The following is a 14,615-nucleotide window of genomic DNA, read 5'->3' as shown; positions in this document are numbered from 1 at the left end:
CCGTGTCACTTAAATTGCATTGGCACTTGGCTGAAAGCTTGGATTCAACACTAATCCCTAGCATAGGTACATTTTCTCATTGCAGTATTACTCAGACATTATATAAAATGTTTAATAACTTTCTTTGGAAAAAAATCACCCTTTATGCACAGAATGAGTGATCCTGATCCCAGGGGTGCACTGCACAACCATTGAGATGGCACTCTTGAGATCATTATCAGAGGGCAGTGGCTTGAAGGTCATCTCGTTGGCACCATGCGAGGACTGGGGGGGGGCTAAATCCATCCTCCTCTGCCCCATTCCCTGGATGGAGAATAAAAACTGTGTTCTGTGCTCATTTCCTGATTCAGCTTGGATATACACATGTTGTACCTACACGGAGTAGGATGTGTGGGATTCTCTTCCAGCTAATAAAATAATAAGACTCATTAGGTTTTTTCCAAACCCTGGTTCACAGCTGGTCTCAATAACCATCAACACATTCCTACTTTATCTGTACAAACTTGGCAGCTAAATGTGACCTCATAAACATATTTTTTAACAAGAACCCAAGCCATCTTCTTAAAAGAAATGGCCAGTAGCTTACGCTTAATACCCCTTTTTCATTCTAGGCATCAGAAGTCTCTCGGAACAGAGGCGTTTCCTTGTTAAGCAGACCGGGCAACAGCCTAGTAACAGCCATTCGAAATCAGCACCATCATGAGTCTTTGCCCCTAGGTACGTATGGTTGTCATTCAATGAGTTTACATGATGACCTTTTACAGGTGTTTCTCTTCCAAAGATGAAAACTTCTCTTTGATTTCCCATGTTTACTTTTTTTAAAACTATGTGCTTTTAAAAAAGCTGTGGTTGAAAGAAGTCTCTCAGCTACACCAGAGGGAATTTGCTGTTGGGAAAGAGGGTTGTAGGGGAAAGTCATAGGTAAAGAAGGCTAAGCATCCACTCCTGTCTGCTGCTTCTCTGCTGCAAATTCCTTCTGCCTCACTGTAGTCCTTCAGGTCCAGATCTGCTGCTGAAAGTTCAGCTTTTTTTGAAATGTGCAATCCTAAAACATGTTTAGGATTTTTCCCCTGTCTAAACATGTATAAGATTGTGCCTTCAATTACTTTAAGCTTTGCTTTTAAATGTCCTTCATTGTTAAATGGCTGCCTTCCAGGTTTATCCCTCCAAAGTTGTTCAGAGCATATTAAAACACAAAATGTTAAAACTTTAAAATCATAATATAGAACACTACAGCTCCACAAGTGCACCAGGCAGGACACAAATGCTTTAAACTAATAAATTTCTCCTTTAGGCAGGCTGGGTTGGACTAGGTTACTTTAAACACAGCCAGTGGGGTTTTGCATTGTATGGAAGAGCAGTAATGAGATTATTTAAGGTTAACTGGTAGTGTATTGGACTTTTCCAGTGTTCCAAAACCAGGATTTGTCATTGGCTTTCAGCTTGTTAGTAAAAGTACCTGAGATAATTGCCTTGGAACTGTTATCATTCTGTAGATAAGAGCTGCTTTCACTGTGAGGACAAAACTGCCTTAGTGAAGCAGCTTTGCCCTCCCCGTTGGTTGTTTCTAAGGAAGGGAATGGGGTCAGAGCCTGTATGCCTACCAACAGAGTGCAATAATGGGGGATAAGACATTTATCAATTCCAGGGCAAGAGGCGTTGACTTTGGTTCTTTGCCTGGGGAGAGGAATTGATGAGACTCACCCATGTAAGTTTGGCATCCCCTGGCCTATTCATGGAAGCATAATTGTCACTGATAAAGGAAGTGTAAGTTTTGTATTGCTTGCTTATAGTCTGCATCCATATTTAATGCCCATCCTAGTGAAATGGAGAGGCTAGCAGGCAACCAAGGTTCCTGGATGGCTAAAAGCTGTCAGTTGACTGCCTGGCCAGTGGCAGATAATGAGAACAGCATCTTTATCCATGGGGAATCAAAGGCTGCACCATGTAGAAATGTAGACACTTTGGGATATAAGGCATTCTTGGAATGCCTTAGGCAGCAGCCATGCCTGCATGGTTAAGCCAAGCATTCCCACTTGATTCCTCCAAGCATTACAGGCTTGTTTACATCAGAATCCTGGCTTACCATTCCATGCCAACTTGGCTAGTGTCTGGTTTTTTTTTTTTAAACAGTGAGTGATATATTTTGTATGATCATGCTCTGAAGAATCCTGGTCAGCAGTGCATCTGTTGTAATAGATGTCATTTCTTGCTAATTAGATTTATTTCTTCATTGATATGCCTACTAGCTTATGTACTTACTTCATATACCACCATCTGTCTGCCAAGGCATTCAAAGTGGTTTTCAGTTTAAAAATTCTGAAACAAAACAATAAAAGAGAAGCATGATCTCAGACTGAAGTTCATTCACAATCCCCCTCTCCTGTCTGTTTCAGCATACAATGACAAAATAGTTGCGTTTCTACGCCAACCCAACATTTTTGAAATGCTGCAGGAGCGCCAGCCAAGTTTGGCAAGAAACCACGCACTCAGGTACTATATGCTGTTGCTAAATTACCTAAAAATAAGATGGGAGGAACCCATAAGTCAGTGCAGAACACAGATTTTGCATGTATATAGTCTCAGGTTCTTTTGCTAGTGTTTTCAGTTAAAGAGCTCAAGACAGAAATACTGGGCACATTCTCTGCCTGATACAAATAAATTTTACCGATAACATTATTGATTGCTAACGCAAACATTTTCATTGTTTAGATAGTGACAAAACAACTGATATTATAATAGTCAGGTAACTCCCAGTTGCAAACAGGCTAATGAACCTCTTGACCTTGGTGTGGAAAGTTGAGTTGCCTTTTATTGAATGAAACTTGCACCTTAGAGTTGTGACCAACCAAGCCAAACACAGTCCAACAACCACATCTTGTGGCTGGTGCCAAATGCTTGACAAAAATTCATGCACGCAGACCCACAAATTCTATTGTTGCAGTCTTGGGAAGGCAAGGTTTATTGGGCTTTTCAGGCTCTGAGTTGGTCAATGTCAGTAGTATCCATGAAGGGCATTAATTTGTACCAACTCTGTTGTGGTCTGAACAGCCAGTACCTTCTGCTTCACCATTACAAAAGTAATATTACAAAGGATATCTAGACTGTTTCAGTGAGATTTCCTTTCCTTTAGATCCCATCCTCCTGGTCTCTTACTTCTTTTTCTACCTGGCCTTGCAGACTTGTCTAGTTTAATTCTGAGGACTAGATAAAAAGATTAAAATGTATATATTGTGTATTAAAATGCATATTTCTGTAGGTAATTATCATGAGCATCCAATTATTTGGTTATTGTTTTTGTTTTGTACTTCAATACTAGGAGTATTTCATCCTTACAGGGTAGAAACCCTTTTTATCTACTTTTTAGTGAAGCATAGACTTGAACATTCCAAGGCCAAGACAGTTTGGTGGGTGTGTAATGGGATTTGTTACCCAATTCTTTGATCTTTAGGTAATTTTTTCAACTCATACCTTAGGTCACTGGTGGACAAAGGCTAGTCATCCTTGGTTTCCATGAGACTGGTATTAATAATCATTCCCATTGGCTCATTCTTTCATAGGGCACAGCACATTAACCCTGAATTAAGTAATTTGGGTGCCTACTTTCAAGCACATTTTTGATAGCTCGCCGACATAGTTCCAAATTGCTTGCTAAGCAGATTATATTGCTCTTTCCAAGTGAGCATTTCAAAATAAATCTTAAGTCAAACTACATGTTTCACTGCAATTGTGTGTAAGGTTGGCCTGGCAGCCCCTTCTTCAGGAAGGGGCAATGTGTTGTAGCAAAGCAGCAAGGAATGATGCTTATCCTTTTCCTGCCCACTGCTCCTTCGGCTGCCTGCCAGTCTCTTTTCCTCCAAGGAGAAAACATACCTGGAACTTCAGGGAGCGTAAAAACAGTTGACATTTCAGGGGGAGAGCTAAGCTGCCCACCCCAGCAATTCCCACTCCTTTTCTTCCTCAAATCGCCCTTTCCCAGAGCTGTTTCAGAAAGGAAAATTGGCTTGCATTACATGCAGCATTGCATGTAAAGACTGAATTGGCCCTTAATGGTTGCTATTTTGGACACACACTGCTGCTTCATGAAAAAGAAAAAAGGTCCCAGGTCACAGCGTTGCAGAGGCTGAAAGAAGCCATGACCTCATGCATCTGTGTCTGCCTTCCCAGCACCAACAGCATATATGCCTGCTAACATTAACCTGTGCTAGACTTCTCACAGCTTGCTTTTCACCTCTGTTTCCTGGCTCTTCTGGATTTTTCATCAAGTCTTGTTCTTCACCCACCCTTTCTTCAGATTCTTGCAGATTTTTTAGTTCATTAAACACTCTGTACTCTTTGTTTACCCTCTGAGATCCTCACCTCTTAACTTTTCTCCCTTCTGAGTGCTTCCCCCAGTCCTTATCCTGTTTAACAACATCAGTCCTGTTGAGGCTTGTGTGCAGTTTTATTCTCTGGCAGCCTGACACCTTCCTTTTCTCTCACACTATTTGGACCCATGACAATCTGACACCTCTAATGCTTGTAAACCGGTTCAGCCCTTTGGGGTCAGATTCACCACCAACAATCTGTATCAAGGCATTGGCAAAAATATTACCAATAACTCTAATATTAACAATAACTCTATATTATTTAACTTTTAGTTAAATAAAAGACATAGAGGTGATACCTTACATTATAACAATAAGAATTTTGGACTGGCTTTTTCAACAGAAAGGGAATTGTGTAGCAGAAAGAAAAGGTATATTTTTCTAGCAATACTGCAACTTCTTAACACATTGTTCACTTTCTAGGGAGAAGATCCACTACATTCGGACAGAAGGTACACATGGGCTTGAAAAGTTGTCCTGTGATGCAGATTTAGTAATACTACTGAGGTAATAAACCTGATAATTGATGCTGTTTGTCCTATGCATAATGTCATATGCGTATATCAAGTCATGTGATATATTGGTTAAGAGTGCTGGACTGAGACTCGGGTTCTAGCCCTACTCATCTATGAAACTCACCAGGTGACTTTGGGCTGGTCACAGAGTCTCAGTTTAACCTACTTCATGGGGTTGTTGTGACAATAAAATTGAGAGCAGGAAAACCTTGCAAGCCACCTTTGGTTCCTTGCAAGAGGAAGAAAGTAATGATACAAATGTATTTAAATTATCATCCTTGAGAGGATTTTAATGCTGCATTCCTTATGAAAGGACCCTATAGGAAAGGACAGGGTCCTGGGAGGCCCAAATCATCTCCAAACAGTGTAGGGGATGGAGCTTTGGGTGTACTTTTTAAGGCTAGTTGTGGACCTGGATGAGGGGGAGATAAATAAGCTCTTCTTCCTGCTAAAGGCCTTTTTTCGACTTACCTTTTGGGGTGACTGCTCAGAATAGAAGAAATTTGAAACCCTAATAATAAATTGTGTGTGTGGATAAACCCTAATGGAATAGTGGGCGACTGAATTCTTATCCCTTAGAATTGCCCTGAATAATATTCCTGTCATGGAAGCAAACCACACTTTCCCCATTTCTTTCTCTGTCAGCCTTTTTGAAGAAGATGTTATGTCCTACATACCCCTTCAAGCAGCTTTCCATCCTGGCTACAGCTTTTCCCCTCGCTGTTCTCCCTGCTCTTCACCTCAGAATTCTCCAGGTAATGTACCAAATTATAATAATCTATGGTCATATGCTTATTTCTCACTGGGGAAAAATGGTTTTACGCCATCGAAGAAGCAGGGAAATTGACCTTCTTGTCTTTCTCCAATGGCTATCTTTGAAGGCTTGGTGATAGAAATTATTTTATTTAAAGTGTTTTTTAGGTCTATTGTAAGAGTGCAATCCATAAAAGTATGAACAAATAGCAGATCAGAATTAATATCCATACGTTAATTTCTTGAGGAAGTTAAAAGGCAATAAAAGAGAAATGAGATTCTTACTCTAGATAGGGTGCAATCATATGTTGTTTCAACTGTCCAGGGTGTGTGTTCTGTCTAAACATGTATAGGATTGCTTCTTTAGACTGTCAAATGAACAGTTGTACCCACCACCCGGTTGTCTCAAAGGGACATGCTGCTCCTGTTTATGTAGTTGCAATGGCACAAAGAGCAGAACATGGAATAGTTCTCAAATGGATCAAGCACAACTTTCTCCCATGTGCTTAGTGCTCCACCTACCAGCCAGTTCAGTACAACATAGCCAGGGCATTCATTGCTGGTGGTGAGGGGAGCAAGACCCTACCATCAGGTCATTTTTGAGCATTACATCAGTTGTTGTTTATGTAGCCATTTGTGTGTTTATTATATCTTTGTCTGGGTGGTTTGCAATACAAAATGTGACACTGGGAGAAAAGTGCCTGTGTCAGGGTCCAGGGCAAAGACATGGGCAGCCAGAGACATGATAAGAGTAACAGAGGCATCAGGAGCTAGGCAACAGAACTTCAGGAATGACAAAGTCCAAAAACAGGTTTTCATGGCAAGTCCAAATCATAAGCACGGTACAGACTGAGGTCAGGAACCAGAAGTATGCAGAAGGACATGGTCAGACACAAGCCAAGGATTGAGACCTAAAAGAACAAACAGAAATGCAGGTACCTAGGGCAGGAGACATAGCAAGCATCAGGCAAGATGCAGGCACTTGAGGCAGAATATACAGCAAGGCAAGATACATGGCACGGCAGGGTATTGAGCAAGGTGAGATACAAGGCAAGATGCAGGAGGCAACGGGAACCAAATGCAGAAAGGTGTAGGAGGTAAACTGCAGCTAGCGGACAAATCCTGCATTGCTGAGGCAACATGACAAGGTAAGATATATGGCAAGGCAGGGCACAGGTCAGGCAAGAGGCAGGAATAACAGCAAGGCAACATGGCAAAGCAGGATACACAGCAAGGACCAGAGCAGAAAAGGTCAGACAGGATAGAGGCACAGCTGCAACAGGAGGACTTATGTTGCTCAGGCCAGTTCAAATATGGTAAGTGATCTACAAATTGATTAAATGAATGAATAAAAGATGATTAATAGGTGGGTGTTTGGTCTAATCCAGCAGGGCTTTTCTCATGCTCTTCCTCCTGGCATACTGTCAACATATGGTGTATCTTCATGCTCCATTTCACCACTGGCAATGCCTGTGAATTGGCTGGTAGGAGGGTCATAATATTGGCACAAAGAAAGTTGTATTCAAGTGCCGCAAGCGCTGTTCTTTATTCTGTTCCTTGTGCCACTGCAGTTGCATAAACAGCAGGATTTCTTTGCTGATCCCAAGCTATACAGGTGTTGCTTCATTGGTCAGCAGCTCTCACAAGCTTAAAGTAGTCGCAAGCTCACCAGCAGTGCCACGTGTTGTTCTGGGTGATTAAGTGGGGGCTTCCAAGCATCTGAATCAGGCCCATATGCTATAAACAAGAAACACATGTATCTTGCCTTTGAAATCTGATGGCTATGCCATAGGGCTCCCCATGAATGTGATCTAGTAATGCCAAAGGTATGATTTCTTTGCAAATGCTGGTTGAAGATACTGTTTGCATGAAGCAGCAGAGTCTCTTTAAATACTGTCTTCTGCAGGCTTGCAGCGTGCAAGTGCAAGAGCACCCTCTCCCTACAGGAGAGACTTCGAGGCCAAGCTTCGCAATTTTTACCGAAAACTAGAAGCCAAAGGATATGGCCAGGGTCCAGGTAAAATTAAGTGAGTATTTATCATTGATCTATTTATAATACATTATTGAAACCATGACACAATACGATAAAACACTAACATCAGACAGCCATAATAAAGGATAACAAAATAACGCAAAGGAGTTCTGAAGAATTATACAAATCAAACTGTCTTAACTTGGCACCAAAAAGATTGCAAAGTAGGCACCAGGCATACCTCTTTCAGGCTGACACTCCAAAGCCAGGGCATCATTGCCAAGAGAGTTACTCCCATTTAGGACCACATAGTACACCTCCAACAGGAAAGGTGTTTCGACTAAGGCCTCTGTGAAAGGCTGACATGTAAAGAGGTGATCTCTCAGGTATTTGGGTCCCCTTCTATTCTGTGGTTTAAAGATCAGTACTAGCACCTTGAACTGTGCTCAGAAACAATGATGCAACCTTTGCAGGTTTTTTTAATCATTGGAGTGATGTGAACAACCCTGGATGTATGACTGAAAATTCTAGCAGCCAAATTCTGCTCTCACTGAAGCCTCTGAGTCACTTCCAAGGGCAGCAAAATGTGTGATATATTGTAGCATGAGTGGACAAACTCTGACCATCTGGAGCTTTTAGTCTATAACTTCCATCAGTACTGACCAGGATAGCCAGTGGGGAGGGATGAAGGATGATACAAGTTGTAAGCTAAAACATCTGGAGGACCAGAAGGTGTCCATCTCTGCATTACATTAATCAAGCCACGAGATTCCCAACAGGCAATTCCTATCCAGAAATGACTGCAGTGGACAAACCAGCCAAAGCTGGTAAAAAAAATATTCCATGTTATGAGTGCCATCTGAGCATCTAGAAACACTCCCCAGCTGTAAACCTGCCTTTTCAAGGGGACAGCAACTCAGTACAAAACATGAACAATACTTTCCAAGGCCAGTTTTCTAGAAATCCTGACACGTGATCATGAGATTAAAATACATGTATTTGATTATGTGTTTATTAGTTTATTGATTGATTACAATTTAGGGACTCAGTACACATTGTGCAAAAAGAGATTGATGTATTTAAATCTCTATAGATGCTTCTTCCTGGGATTAGTTTATGGAGGAGAAGGGGATTTTCAGGAGAAGCGGAGGTGGTGCCACACAGAGAAGGTCCTTAACTCTTTGCTCAACTACCATTTTTCTAAAGAAATTCCCCAAAACATTTCTCCTCCTCCCCTACAAGGTCTTTTCAGTAACAAATGCTCTTTGAGAGACACCCTGTTGTGGAGAAGTCACAGCAAAAAGGTGGTGGGTGCAAAAGATCTAGAGAGCTTCAGCTTTGGGTTGGTATGGAGATGAAGCAAATAGTTACAGGAAGAAGGAGAAGAGGATACATTTCTTCATTTAAAAATGCTTGCTCTCAAACACAGTTTTTCCTTTGGAGGAGTAGTTTGAAGACATGTACTAGTACAGTAGTAAAGAATCTCTGGGGCTAAATCCAACTTCCTGGGCATTGCAGTGCAAATCTCCGTGGACCTCCAGATGACCATGCCCCATTCCTTCCTCCCATCATCTGCCCGTTTGGTTTCCCTGGCTTTTGTGCAGCTTTTCCCCCAATTGAAAAGGTCGAACGGTCTCTCCTATGGCATAGATACTGGCAGGAGGATCTTTAAGCTAAAATATGCTGGCATTTTTGCCCCACCCAACCACTGAGATGTAGCCCCTGGGAGCTTCTCTGAAATGAAATTTGGCTCTCTGCCTGAAAAGTTTCCCAGCCCCTGATGAAGGTATGCTTGTGTTGGGTGACTATTAATGGCATGCTCCTTAAATTAGCCATTTAGGAATCTACCGGTAATGGAAAGGAAATTAAAAAAAAAAAGACTTCCTTCACACTTTTGATTCCTCATTGTATCTTTCCATGCTTTCTGAATATTTTGAGAGCTGATCTCTGTAATTTTCTGCTGCTGGGCTGTGCAATTTGCATTCCAAGTGGTTTGGCTGTCTGTGCCCTTTTCCGAGGGATATTTGAAAGTATACAGGGCCTCAGCCTATTCTTCTAAGGCATTTTCTGGGCATCTGGCTGACTTCAAAGTTCAGGCTGGCTTCAATCCAAAACCGCTTTTGTTGTGGAAAAGGATCTGAAATCTAAACAATGTAATTCAGAGCAGCAGCAGAATGTGCTACTGTGCGTCAAGAGGAGTCCTAACTGCTGGTTACTTGTTCATGGTATCTAACTTTGCAAAGGAGGTTCATGGAGAGGGGCAAAAAAAAAAGACTAATGGTGCACTCCAGAAGTGCTGCATTGACTTGAAATAATATTAAACTACACAGTGCTTCTACTAACAGGAAGCTGTAAGTAGAAGCACAGATAAATATAACCCTAACTTTCTGAGGTTAATACTTACATGTTGTTATTACTGTTGTCAGCAGTCTTCATTCACATTCTTGATTGTTATTCCTCTGTCCCATTGTAGGTTAATAATACGACGCGACCACCTGCTGGAAGGCACTTTTAATCAGGTGATGGCTTACTCACGGAAGGAGCTCCAAAGAAACAAACTCTATGTGACGTTTGTTGGAGAGGAAGGGTAGGTAGCCATAAAGATGTTTGTGAAATCTGAACACTTGTTTTACGGAATACTGTGGCCAAACTTCCTGTCTTCTGCAATTCCACATGGGATGACCTTCAAAAGGAATATGGTACACAATGGGTCTGGCACAGGATCTCAGAATTTAAAGCTAACTTTCTAAGTTTCAGCATTGTAGAGATGATGTCAGTCTGTATCATTATGAAGTCAATTATCATAATCTCTCAATCTGTATAGGTGTGAGAGCTCTGATTTTCCAATTTGTAAGCCTGCAGGACCTTACCCATTATATTTCCAAGAGAAGATTATGTGTGCATATAAACAGTTTGTGTGTACAGTGCAATTTCTTCATTCTTTATACTTTTCTTCAATTACATGGGGAAAATAGATAGAATCTAATGGAAAAATTTCTCACACAAATGGTATTTCATGTGGTACATCTTTCATGTGGTTGCATTTTTATGTTGCTATCAATTGTGTAGTGAACTGAGCCTTTAAATGGAGCAGTCATGCAAGGACTCATAACATGAAGTTGAACTATCTTCAAAATAGGGAAAAAAGAGGAACCTCCTGAGAACTATAGACCAGTTAGTCTGACATCAATCTCTGGAAAAATTCTGGAGCAAATTATTAAAAAATTCATCTGCAAGCATCTTGAAGAAAATACAGTGATTAATAGAAGCCACCATGGATTTATCAAAAATAAATCCTGCCAGACTAATTTAATCTCATTTTTTGACTGGGTAACCTCCAGAATGGACAATGGAAAGACTGTGGACATAATCTACCTAGACTTTAGCAAAGCTTTCGATATAGTGCCACATGACATTCTGATAAGCAAATTAGCAAAAACTGGACTAGATGGAAAAACTATTAGGTGGATCCAAAATTGGCTGCTAAATCGGTCAGAAATAGTGCTCATCAATGGCACCTTCTCACATTGGATGGAGGTAACTAGTGGGGTGCCACACGGTTCAGTCCTGTGCCCAGTGCTCTTCAACATCTTTATTAATGATTTAGATGAGGAAGTACAAGGCAAGATAATCAAATTCACAGATGATACAAAACTGGGTGGAATAGCAAACACCCTAGAAGACAGAATGAAGATCCAGGGCGATCTTGATCATCTTGAACATTCTGTTGAAATCAACAGAATGAAATTCAATAAGGACAAGTGCCAAGTCCCCCACCTAGGAAAAAGAAACAAAAGGCATCGATACAAGATGGAGAATGCATGGCTCAACAGAACTGAACAAGAAAAAGATCAGGGAGTAATTGTGGACAATTGGCTAAACATGAGCCAACAATGTGATGCAGCTGCCAAAAGGGCGAATGCTATTTTGGGATTGATTAACATCACAAGAAGTAGTAGTTCCTCTATACTCCTCACTAGTCAGACCTCACCTGGAATACTGTGTCCAGTTCTGGGCACCAAAATTTAAGAAAGATGCAGGTAAATTAGAAAGTGTGTAGTGGAGGGTGACAAAAATGATGCAGGGTTTGGAAACACTGCCTTATGAGGAGAGACTGAGGGAACTGGGCATTGTTCATCCTTGAGAAGATTGAGGAGGGACATGATATCCCTCTATAAGTACCTCAAAGGCTGTCTCAAAGAGGAAGGTCAAGATCTCCTCTTGCTAATGCCAGAATGTAGGACATGGAATAATCAATTCAAGTTGCTGCAACCCAGATTCAGGCTGGACATCAGGAAAAGCTTCCTTACTGTCAGAGCAATACAACAGTGGAGCCGTCTGCCTAGAGAGGTGGTGGGCTCTCCCACACTGGAGACATTCAGAAAGAACCTGGACAGCCACCTGAGTGGGATGGTGTAACATAGTATCCTGCAACAGCAGGGAGTTGGACTTGATGGCCTTCATGGCCCCTTCCAACTCTTCTATTCTATGATTCTATGAACATGACAAGAATGCAATATAATATGTTTAGTTACAATCATAATTTTTAGCTTGGAACAACTATATAACAAGTTCAAAGGAATATTTTCAGCTACTATAGTTCACTTTATGGCAATGAACATCCCAATATAAACCTCTTGGATCACTGTCAGTTCCATAAATTTATTTTCAGGATAATCGCAAGTTTTGCTAAGCTAATAACAGAAGAAGAAGATAGAATGTAGATTTATAAATTAAAGAGATACAAGGCCCTGGAATCAGACTTGAGAACTGAATTCTGTGCAAGTTTAACTGAGGAATTAATTGCAGTATTAAAAGATATGGCTAATTATTGTTTTATGGAAAATGCAATTCATTTTAGTTGAAACCAGGCTAAAAAGGGGAGGGGAAAATCCAGCAAACACAGATTCCTTTAGACCTATTTCATTTTTGAACTCAGATTATAAGAACATGGGCAGAATTCTGGTCATTAGACTGAATTATATAATTGGCAGTTATACTAAATATGACCAGGCAGGATTTATTAAAGGCAGACAATTAAATGCTAACATTACAGTATTAGGAAACCATAGTGTGTCTGAACAGAATTACATTTACTTGAACATATTAAAAATCATCTTTCTTGCAAAGGAGGCAGCAGCTGCCTGTGTCATGGCATGTATATGATCAGTAAAAGCATTCATTCCATCTGCTTCCTTTTCAGCCTGGACTACAGTGGTCCATCCCGAGAATTCTTCTTCCTTCTATCTCAGGAGCTCTTCAATCCCTACTATGGCCTGTTTGAATATTCAGCCAATGACACTTACACTGTACAGATTAGCCCCATGTCCGCATTTGTAGAAAACCACCTGGAATGGTAAGTGTCCTAATGAAGGGCTATGTGTAATACGGATTTTATTGCTAAGGTAAAACTTTCATGTACCTGTCACCTAGAAGCTGGCCTTCTCCTTAAAAGCCTTTCTCCTTTAAGTAAGCAGCCATCACCACCCTTTGCAGCAGCTGGTTGCATCTGTTACTTATGCGTTGTATCAACTGGGTTGCCAGTGGATCAGAAGCTCCCCCATAATTCCGTTTCTGCCGACCCCTGAGAGAGAGGCAGGAAGACAACACACAGAGAATGAGGATCTTGAAAGAAGGGCGGTTGAAAGGCAGTTTGCAAATAAGTCTTACTGTCATTTTTTATGTGGTAATTCACTTAGCAGTGTACAAGTTGTGGGAGGCAAGACAACTCTAGAGGCATTGGCACTTCAGGAAAACACAGACATTTCAATTGTAAGTTGAAGTTATTCTAGCCCTCCTTAGGAGTAGTGCAGTGAAAGAAATTAAAGTTGGAACCTTTATTTCTGTAAGCCACCCAGAGAGTCATCCTGGCTAATGGGTGTGGTAGGAATGAAATTAATAATCAGCCCCTTTGATATTTTCCCTTCTGTATATCAGAGCAATTGAATTTTCTTCTAGTGTGTTCGCACTCTCTCCCTCCCCATCCAATTGTCAATACTAATTGAATTGTTGATTCACAGGAGATTACATACTACTACTTTGTGTCCCATCCTATGTGCTGAGATGAGGCCCAGCTTTCTCACAATATAACATTCTCAGCCAGACAGTTCAGATTCAGAATGTGAGATAAATGGAGGGTTAAGAGAGGAGTTGGTAGGTGACTCTGAAAAATCAAAGCTGACCAGTGAGATTAGTCAAGAAGCAACTGAGAACTGAAGCATCTTGGGCACTGGGGACAACACAAGAGAACAAGGTGGAAAGGAAGGTGAATTCCTAGACCCAGTGAAGCAGCACCAGACCAAAAGGGTGGACTAATTATACAACTTCAGATATTCCCAATGTTTGGTCCAAAGCAATGTGAATGAGAGTGGAGTCCAGACTGAGGAAAAAGGCAGGGAGTAGGGGCTATTCCAGTTTGCAATCAACTCTTCACACAGACAAAAACTATTGACATAGATTGGCAGGATTTTTGCTTTATGTTATGCAACTTCTTAACAACTCTCTTAGGAAATGCCCTGTGACAGAGCAAAACCTGTTAAGCTCCAATAAGGGGTTGCATTTTGTAAGCTTTTCATTGTGATTGGCTGGAAAAGCAAGGAGCAGGGATGAAAAAATGCTCATAACAATATGCATACATCACAAATCATCCCAAGGCATTTGTTATTTGTGCCCAACTTGCTTGTGTGAATATACGTGGAGGGGATAGCTCAGCAAGCAGTTCTGGGATTTCAGAATTTGGTCCAGCTTCTCAACGACAACCTGTGCAGGGAGAAGGACAGGGGGAGTACATCCCTGTTGGTTCTTCTGGACTTCTCGGCGGCTTTCGATACCATCGACCATGGTATCCTTCTGGATAGACTTGCGGGATTGGGGGTTGGAGGCACTGCTTTGCAGTGGTTCCGCTCCTATCTCGACGGCCGATTCCAGAAGGTAGTGCTGGGGGACCATGTCTCTACGTCATGGCAGCTATGCCATGACGTAGAGACATGGTCCCCCAGCACTACCTTC

The 14,615-nt window shown here is 41.3% G+C and overlaps 1 protein-coding gene across 1 annotated transcript in view; it reads left to right on the top strand.

Moving 5' to 3' along the window:
* The window catches only part of HECW1 (HECT, C2 and WW domain containing E3 ubiquitin protein ligase 1), a 145,697-nt gene that overhangs the window by 104,173 nt on the left and 26,909 nt on the right, over positions 1 to 14,615 (top strand). Inside the window, exons 15-21 of the mRNA XM_044419120.1 lie at positions 612 to 717; positions 2,397 to 2,493; positions 4,791 to 4,874; positions 5,528 to 5,637; positions 7,542 to 7,662; positions 10,081 to 10,194; positions 12,811 to 12,963. Of these exons, the coding sequence (XP_044275055.1) occupies positions 612 to 717; positions 2,397 to 2,493; positions 4,791 to 4,874; positions 5,528 to 5,637; positions 7,542 to 7,662; positions 10,081 to 10,194; positions 12,811 to 12,963 (785 nt within the window). The remainder of the gene's footprint in view (positions 1 to 611; positions 718 to 2,396; positions 2,494 to 4,790; positions 4,875 to 5,527; positions 5,638 to 7,541; positions 7,663 to 10,080; positions 10,195 to 12,810; positions 12,964 to 14,615) is intronic.

This window comes from Varanus komodoensis, unplaced genomic scaffold (assembly GCF_004798865.1).
Source record: "Varanus komodoensis strain SLA01 unplaced genomic scaffold, ASM479886v1 scaffold10, whole genome shotgun sequence".
NCBI classification, from domain to species: Eukaryota; Metazoa; Chordata; class Lepidosauria; order Squamata; family Varanidae; genus Varanus; species Varanus komodoensis.
Note: the sequence above shows the minus strand (reverse complement) of the source record. Positions and strands in the feature narration are given on the sequence as shown.